The 9,372-nt window shown below is 43.8% G+C and overlaps 1 protein-coding gene across 1 annotated transcript; it reads left to right on the top strand.

Moving 5' to 3' along the window:
- The first annotated feature begins 922 nt into the window (after positions 1-922).
- ERICH1 (glutamate rich 1) lies at positions 923-7,948 on the top strand. Its single transcript, XM_029050235.1, has 4 exons — positions 923-926; positions 1,008-1,373; positions 3,216-3,410; positions 7,507-7,948. The coding sequence occupies exons 1-4, from the start codon at positions 923-925 to the stop codon at positions 7,578-7,580; spliced, it is 639 nt and encodes a 212-aa protein (XP_028906068.1). The 3' UTR covers positions 7,581-7,948.
- Positions 7,949-9,372: the final 1,424 nt, after the last annotated feature.

Here is a 9,372-nt window from a genome sequence, read left to right as displayed (position 1 = left end):
AGCGTGGCTCAGTGGAAAGAGCGTAGGTTTGGGAGTCAGAGGTCACTGGTTCTAATCCCGGCTCTGCCGCTAGTCAGCTGTGTGATCTTGGGCAAGTCACTTTACTTCTCCGTACCTCAGTTACCTCATCTGTCAAATGGGGATTAAAAAACTGTGAGCCCCACGTGGGACAACCTGATCACCTTGTATCCCCCAGCGCTTAGAACAGTGCTTTGCACATAGTAAGTGCTTAACAAATACCACAATTTATTTATTTTTATATACTTAATTAAGCTGGACACAGTCCCTTCCCTGCATAGGCCTCAGAATCTAAGTAGAAGGGAGAACAAGTAATGAATCCCCATTGTACAGTTGAGGAAACTGAGACACAGAGAAGCTAAGTGACTTGTCCAAGGTCACACAACAAGCAATTGGCAGAGCTGGAGATTAGAACCAGGGCCTTCTGGCTCTCAGGCCTGTGCTTTTTCTACTAGGCCAGGCTTGGCCAGAGTGGAAGCCACTGAAAGAGCTGTGTGAGGACAGTTAGTCTAATGGTTAGAGAGAACAGGTATTTTATTCCCGCTGGACTGTGAGCTCGATGTGGTCAGGCAATAGGATGTTAGATTGTACTCTCCCAAGTGCTTTGCACACAGTAATCGCTCAGTAAATACGATTGAATGAACTGAGAAGGAGGGAAACAGGTTGGTTCAGTTCTGCCCAGGACATGACTGGGAGTTATCTCGGACTTCTGAGGAGGCAGCAGCATGATTGAAATGACTCTATTTTTGACTTTATGCAAAGATGAATTGTTTAACAGGATGAGGTCAAGAGAAAATGAGAAGGTGAGTCATGTTTGCTCTTCTAAAGCTCCCACCCCAATTTCTTTTCCACTTGCCTATTTGGGAGTTTAATCAAAATATGCCCAAGTCAGAAATTGAAATCCATGGGTATGCGGCACAAAATGTTTATTAAAATTCCAGGTTACTGAAGGCTGGATTTGTGTTTGTTCGTTTGTTGTGTTTTTTCAGAAGATGATCCCAGAGGGCAACCAAAGAGAAGGCGAACTCGGAGGAAGAAACCCAAGATTCTAAATCCCTACGTGGCATGTGGAGAACAAACAGAATTTGAGAAGCATCAGAATCTCGCACGAGATAAATCACAGTCTCAGCACACAGATGGCCCTAGAATAAGCAAAAATAAAAAACGGAAATTGAAAAAGAAACGACAAAAAGAAAGGAAGAAAGCAGCTGGCTTACTAACAAAAGCCGCCGGCGTGGATTTTATGTATCAGCCCGAGGAGCGGGGCAGTGAAGAAGATTTTGAAGACACTGATGAAATGGCAGATGGTGTCCTCGACTTCTTGCAGGCAACACAAGAAATTTATTTCTCTGATCGTATGTTCTCTTCGATCTTTCGGGATAACCGTAACAATTTGCAGTTTAGACCAATCTACATCCTTTGTTCGACTATTTCTCAACCAGATACCTTAAATCAATAGTATATACTGACACCCAAATAGAGATATTTGAATCCTTTCTAATGAATCAATCAGTGGTATTTGAGTGCTTAGTAAGCCCCATCTAGACTGTAAGCTTGTTGTGGGAAGGGAATGCGTCTGTTTATTGCTATACCGTACTCTCCCAAGCACTTAGGATAGTGCTCTGCACACAGTAAGCGCTCAATAAATATGATCAACTGACTAACCAAGAGCTCTCCTGAACCACTGCCCAAGGCACAGCAGCAGATGATCTTTGGATTTGGCTCGCAGGTCAGGATGATGGTCAAGATCATATTTTTAACCCTGTTCCGACGTAAAAGCTGAATGCAGATAGGGCGAGAATATGACAAAACTGGATTTTTAGTCCGCGTTTCCAGTCTCCTTCTCTGAACTACACCTGAGAGTGATTCGTGGCTATACCTCCTAGGCGCTTAGTACAGCGATCCACCGACAAAGGTACGCAATAAATACAGTGAATTGAAACCCTCGTGCTTATCATGCACATATCTAGACTTTAAACCCTCTGAGTTTGGCCTGCACAACAACTTTGATACTGTCTCTCATCCCTGCCAGTAGCGCTGGGGCCCGCAAGTAATTCATTCCTTCATTCAGTTGTATTGATTGACCGCTTACTGTGTGCCGAACACCCTACTGAGTGCTTGGGAGAGTACACCGTAACTATGAAAAAGGAGGTGGCAGAAAGACAATACACTGAGGCATGCACAGGAAGGATTTTTAGGGAGCGGGTGGGTCGGTCAATCTATAGTACTTGAATACTTCCTGTGTACAGAATGCTGTGCTAAGCACTTGCACGGTAATTCAGGCCCCTCCCTGAATTATTAAAGGGCCTCTGACAGGTTTAGTGATGCTGTGCTCACCCATAGAGGAGAGGGAACTGAAAAGGTGGACCACTATATTTCCGTGGATCTGTTGAGTCCCAGATGTGACTTCAGTGGACCACGACACAGCCGATGAAATCTCATCGTCAGCAGGATCATCTTGGAATATGAAGGGTGGCTGTTGTTCATATGTGCATATGTGTACTCACACTAGAGGGAGTTTGTAGCGTAAGCTTAATCATACATTCTTTTCTGGTATTGGATAAATGCTTACTGTGTGTCAAACCCTGTTCTAAGCACTGGGGTAGGTACAGGCTAATTAGGTTGGACACTGCCCCTGTCCCGCATGGAACTCATAGTCTAGATAAGAGGGAGAACTGAGCACGGAGAAGTGAAGTGACTTGCCCAAGGTCCCACAGCAAGCAGTTGGCAAAGCCGGGGTTAGAATCCAGGTTCTCTGACTCCCAGGCCCATGTTCTTTCCACTAGGGCAACGTGCTTCTCATTATCCGTAATTTATATGTATATACACACACATATATATATATAAAAAATTATTTATATTAATGTCTGTCTGCTCCTTTAGACCATAATTTTGTGTGGGCAGGGAATGTGCCTGTTTATTGTTATATTGTACTCTCCCAAGCATTTAGGACAGTGCTCTGCACACAGTAAGTGCTCAATAAGTGCATTTGAGTGAATGAATGAATGATCCGACTGCGTGTTCCTTTCCAGGATCTTGCTCTCTCTATCGTTACATTTCTGTTGAAAGCATATGGATTTCTAACTCCGGATAAGTTTGCTATTCTGCCCTGGGACATACAGAATGATCTTCTGAGATCCAAAGAGAGAATGACCGTAGGCTGAGGATCTTCAGGGGTTGTGCCTTTCTTTCTCTAGGTAAATCCACCTGTGCAGATTGGTCCTTGTGTTCAGAAACTCTTCAGACGGTTTTAAGACATCTCGAATCTCACAGTATGCCTTCCCCCGATGTGACGCTTCTGCATCAGATGAAATCTCTGGTACTCCTGCGCGATACCGAAAGACTGACCGGCGCTCTGGACCAGTTTCAGGAACGCTGCCTGATGCCCCCACGTATGTACCGTCCAAAGTATCCGTCATCCCGCTCGGGATATTTCCCCGTGCGGACTCAATTTCAGATTGGCTCGGGCACCTCCCATTCATTACCGAAACAATACCCAATTAGAAACGTAATAAGACACATATGGTTCGGACGAAACGAATCCAGAGGAAAATGTGACTCGCTTTTCTCCGTTAAAGAAAAAGATTCCTCTTAAATCTGTGTGGCATCCCAGATCGTTGAGAGTGTCCATTTTAGGTTTTAAATCCCATTGCTGGGTTCCGTGGTCAAAATTCTCACTATATACAATCTAAGAATAATAATATTGGTATCTTTTAATCACGTTACTTACCAAGCACGATTCTAAACACTGGGGGAGATACAAGGTAATGATAATAGTTCCGTTACTTGTTAAGCGCTTACAGTGTGCCAAACACTGTTCTAAACTCTGGGGAGATACAAGGTAATCGAGTTGGACACGGTCCCTTGTCCCAAGGGGCGTTCGCAATCTTAATCCCCATTTTACAGATGAGGGAACTGAGGCCCAGAGGAGTGAAGTGACTTGTCCAAGGCCCCGCAGCAGACAGGTGGCGAAGCTGGGATTAGAACTCACATCTTCTGATTCCCAAGCCTGGGACGAGCCCCTAGGCCTTGCTGCTTGTCACAAGCAGATACTGTCTGAAAAGCAGATACTCGCTGGAATGAAGTTGGTGTGGTTGGGGCAATTGGCCATTTACCTTGGAGATGAATTTCCATCACCTCTCTTTCTGTGGCATTCATTGAGCGCTTACTGGGAGCGCGTACAGTGTTCAGAGCTTTGTATTAAGCCTTTGAAAACCTGAAAAGCAGGGGCTCACATTCCTCCTTCGATTTTGGTCAGTCAGCTGGCCTGCAATTAAGTCCACATTAAATGTAGACTTGTTTTTAAAATGGTATTTGTTAAGCGTCTCACCATGTGCCTGGCACTGTGCTATGTTCTGGGGTCGATACAAGCTAATCAGGTTGGACAGAATCCCTCTCCCAGATGGGGTTGACATTCTTAATCCCCATTTTACAGATTAGGTACAGAGGAGTGAAGTGACTTGCCCAAGGTCACACAGGAGACAAGAGGGAGATTCGGGATTAGAAAAATCCAGGATTTACTGCCTCCCAGGCCCGTGCTCTATCCACTAGGCAACTCTGCTTCTTACTTGGCAGGGTAAAACTGAATTTAGAACCTGGCTGAAAAATAAGGCCCCAATTTAATTATGCACATAGCTAAAATAACTAAGGATTGGCCAGCGTCTGCAGCAGGTGAAGCATGCAAGTAATCTGTTTGTTTTGTGTGTTTTGTTTGTTTTTTATTTTAGCTGTAGGTTTTCCATTGAAAACCAAGGCAATTTTTAAAGGTGATTAGAAACATCAGAGCCCATTATTAGTCCGAGTTTATCTCAAGGGTTTTCAAAGCAACGAGGTATTTTGTTACGTCCTTCTTGCATTCTCGAGTAGATTTGGGGGCAAATTATTCCCTACCGATTTTTTTTTCCACAATCCATCATTTGAGCGTGTAGCATTATACCAGTAGTAATTCCACTCTGGGCAGTGACTGTACACCTTTGGAATAGTCTTACCCCTTCTGCACGTTTTAAAGTTTCTCAGTCCCCACACAGCCTATTTTTCTCTGGTTCTACCTCTATAAAGCGGGAGTCCTACCTTTTTTTAAAAAAATTATTTTCTGAGATGATTTGGTTGAAGCTGTTTTTACAGAAGGGAAGCATTGTCTCTTCATTTGAATGTAGTGTGGGTAGGTTTTCACGGGTTTAATTTGTGTTCTTCAACAGTGGGTTTTTCTTATAAGAATTCATTTAAATTATGTTCCCATTCCAAGTGTTATAATTCCTGCCTCAGTTGTTCTTTGTTACCTCTGTGTCAGCTCGTTTAAAAATAAAGCTAACATACAAAGTCAGAGGCCCAATTTTTATTATTGAAACTTTTTCATTCCTAGTCTAAGAAAGCCATAGCGTCTAAAGCCCAATAACTAAACGTGAGAAAGAGACTGTCTCTCTCGCCACTTAAACAGGTGGCAGCTGGTCGATAATAATTGTGGTATTTGTTAAACGCTTACTTGTATGCTAGGCACCGTACTAAACTCTGGGGTGAACACAAGTAAATTGGGTTGGACACAGTCCCTGCCCCACATGGGGCTCACAATCTCAATCCCCATTTTACAGATGAAGTAACTGAGACTCAGAGAAGTGAAGTGACTTGCCCAGGGTCACACAACAGACAAGTGGCAGAGCCGGAATTAGAACCCATGACCTACTGACTCCCAGGCCCATGCTCTATCCTCTATGCCATGCTGCTCCTCTGGTCGATATAAATCCGTTCTCTCCCCTACGTGTCAGAATGGGATTTGACAGTTTGTCCAGGAAGCCCCCGTTTCTCAAAAATGTCATAGGTAAATATCATCCGAAACATTTCACATAAAAGCATTTAAACTGCTTAGGTTTTATTGTGGGATTTGGGAGTGGATTTTTTTTTCACTTAATGAGAGCCTAAAGAGAATCAAAGCGTTTTATGAATTTACCAGTTTTATTTCCTGTTCTTTTAAAAGTTTGATATTAGAGCAAGGCCTACTGAGTAGGTTGGCTTGAGAGGAGCAAAGTATGCAAGCTGGGGTATAGGGGAGATGAGCAGGAACAGCCTGAGAACCGGTGGTCTGGACTTTTCTGCAAGAGGAGGAGAGGAATAGGCAGCCATTGGAAGGTTTTTAGGAGTGGCGAGATGTGCGCAGAGCAAGGATGTGTTCCCGAAAAAAAGACACGCATCGGATTGGGGAGACACTGAAGGCAGGGAGCTCAGTGAGGAGGCTGATGCGGTATCTAGGTATGACAAGTGCTTGGACCAATGAGTTGCACTTTGGTTGCAGAGGAAGGGGCAGCTTCTAGAGAAGCAGCGTAGCCTCGTAGCAAGAGCCCGAGCTCGGGAGTCAGAGGATGTAGGTTCTAATCCCCGCTCTGGCCCTTTTCTGCTGGGTGACCTTGAGCAAGTCACTTAACTTCTCTGTGCCCCATCTGTAAAATGGGGATTAAGACTGTGAGCCCCATGTGGGACAACCTGATTACCTTAGAAAGCACATAGTAAGCGCTTAACATATACCATTATTATTATTAGAGAAGTGAAGGCGGAACCCACAGGATTTGGTCACGGACTGAATATGAGCGAGAGAAAGAAATCAAGGGCGATGGCAAAGTTGCAGATAATACAGAGTTGAATATCTGAGGAAAAAAATGCACTCATCACTGTTGGCAAAGCGGGTAGGTCAGCTTCAGCCGTGTGTGACCCTGGACCCTTTTGAAGATGTTGTTTATAATCAGTCTAGGGGAGACATTTTCCGCAGGTATTCCAAACAGAGGAAATGAAATGTGAAGACGAGATAAAAATAACTTGTCAGCCTGCTTTCATTTGAGTGAAACACAGGAGGTATCATAATTGAAGGCATTTCCTGTGAGTTTCCAACAGCCCGAGCCACTGGCCCGCATTCTAAGGAAGCCACTCACTGGCCTGAAGCTGCCGACTAAGGCAAACAAAGTGGCGCACAGCCAGTCAGTGGTATTTATGGAGCGCTTACCACGTGCAGAGCACTGTATTAAGCACTTGGGAGAATATACTACGACAATATCACAGACACATTCCCTCCCCTCGACGGGTTTCCAGTCTAGAGGGACCGTAATCCAGCGGCAGTAGTTTTTAAAATCACTTTCACAACTATTGCTCTAATCTGACCATTTATTCTACTCTATTTAGCGCCTCTAGAAATATTTGATTTCACTGTGGAATTCCTATCTTTCTAGTGAACTTTGAAAATGGGTGCCTTTCAGGATCCGGGATATTGGGTTTTCTAAGGTTTTAAATCGGCATCTCTTAAACATCGAAACTCAGCTACGGTGCAGTCACTTAGAATGTAGACTAAAAAATTCAAAGCGACTGTGACAGCCTTTATGCACTGAGATTGAATGTTTAAACCCTAATGATATGTGACAGCAGATTCAGTGTTTAGTTGCTACTTCTAAAACTTACTAGAAAAATGCCAAAACGAAAAATCTTCAAGCATTTGTTTTCTCTTTACAGATGAATCCAAAGTAATCTCAACTCTCTTTCATTACTGGATGACTGATATCCTTCCTGTAAAAAACGGAAACTAAAGTTCGTGAATCCGTCTAGGAAGAGTTCAGCTTTAAAGTGAATACTGTTACCTTTTTCTTACGTTGCTGAAATTTGTTCCCTTTTAATGTAACTCATTTAGTAAATTAAATTGTTTTTAAAGTCGTGCCAGTCGAGTGACTTGTAATATTGTTTAACTGTTTGTGTTTTTCTGAGGGAAAATGAGTTCTGATTCCAACATGGTATTTATAATTCATTTTTTGAATTCTGTATTCAGAATGTATTTTTCTATTAACATGAGAAATTTGAAAAATGAGCACTTTTAAATGGAATGAAATGTATCAATTTAAAGCTGTATGTTATAAATTAAAACAAATCATCAATGGATTTGATGATTTGATGTTTTCCAGATGCTCTACTTCATTTACGGCATTTCAGAAAGAGGGAGAAGGTTATTTTACTAGTTGGAATGGGAGGGAAGCAGAGCACAAAATGACCCTCTCGAAACCAGGCAGGCGGATCTAGCGGAGAGAGCCAGAGTCAGGAGCCCTGGGTTCGAGTCCTGAGTATGCCCCTTGCCTGCTGTGTGACCATGGGAAAATCACTTAACCTCTCTGGCCCTCGGTTTCCTCATCTGTAAATTGGGGATAAAGTAGATTATGAGGCCCATGTGGGACAGAGGACTGTGTCCAGTCTACCCCAGCGCTTAGCGCAGTGCTTGGCCCATAATAAGCACTTAATATAACTATTATTGCTGTTGCTATGGTGTTTACAGTGAGGAGTGAAGGCTAGGATGAGTTCTAAGAATTTGGCTCCAGTTATCAGCCCGGAATCGTTCACACTATCTGTGGAGCAAGAATAGTTTGCCCCAATTCTCCAGATTCAAACTTATTTTAGCAAGTGCAAAGAACGAATGGAAAGCTGATGGATGTCTGACTTCTGGATGACATTTCAGGTCTCTGGCAGGTGCTGAAGCCTTTGGGTTAATCGGTCGGTCAGTCTGTCGTATTTATCGGGCGCTTGCAGGGTGCCGAGCACCGTACCAAGCGCTTGGGAGACAATACAGCGATCTAACAGACACATTCGCTGCCCAAAACGAGTCTGTTTTTTTGCATTTGAAAATTAGTGAAAAGCATTGGTGCCCGTTAGAAGATGGAGGAATGGTTTTTGCTGAGAGTGGGACGCTGAGATGTTAGCCCCTGAGAGACCAGTCAAATTGATTGAAATGCTCGTATTGATTGAAGCGCTTGTATTGATTGAGCGCTTACTCTGTACAGAGCACTGGACTAAGCACTTGGGAGCGTACAGTATCCCGGAGTTGTTAGACCTGTTCCCTGCCCACAGTGAGCTGACAGACTAGGATGTAACTTATATTCATGTCTGCAGACATTAATATAAATAAATTAGAGATACCTAAGGGCTCCCTCTAGACTGGGAGCCCATTGTGGGCAGGGATTGGCTCTCTTTAGTGCTGTATTGTACTTTCCAAGTGCTTAGTACAGTGTTCTGCACACAGTGTAGGCTCTCAATAAATACAATTGAATAAATGAATGAAAGTGCTCTGGGGTTGAGGGAGGGCTGAATTAAAAGAGTTCAAGTCCGTGCAAGGATGAAGCAGAAGAAAGTGGGAGAAGACCTAAGCATGGTCCAGCCCGGGCCTGGGAGTCGGAAGGACCTGGGTTCTAGTCCCGGCTCCTCCGCTTGTCTGCTGCGTGACCTTGGGCAAGTCACTTCACTTTTCTCTGCCTCAGTTCCTTCGTCTGTAAAACGGGGATGACGACTGTGAGCCCCATGTGGGATGTGGACTGTGTCCAACCTGACTAGCTTGTACCT

Source organism: Ornithorhynchus anatinus, chromosome X1 (genome assembly GCF_004115215.2).
Source record: "Ornithorhynchus anatinus isolate Pmale09 chromosome X1, mOrnAna1.pri.v4, whole genome shotgun sequence".
Lineage (NCBI taxonomy): Eukaryota > Metazoa > Chordata > Mammalia > Monotremata > Ornithorhynchidae > Ornithorhynchus > Ornithorhynchus anatinus.
Note: the sequence above shows the minus strand (reverse complement) of the source record. Positions and strands in the feature narration are given on the sequence as shown.

Coding starts and splice junctions, on each gene's coding strand:
- ERICH1 (XM_029050235.1), top strand. Junction 1,374..3,215: donor AGAAATTTATTTCTCTGATC/GTATGTTCTCTT, acceptor TTCTTTCTCTAG/GTAAATCCACCTGTGCAGAT. Junction 3,411..7,506: donor ACGCTGCCTGATGCCCCCAC/GTATGTACCGTC, acceptor TTCTCTTTACAG/ATGAATCCAAAGTAATCTCA.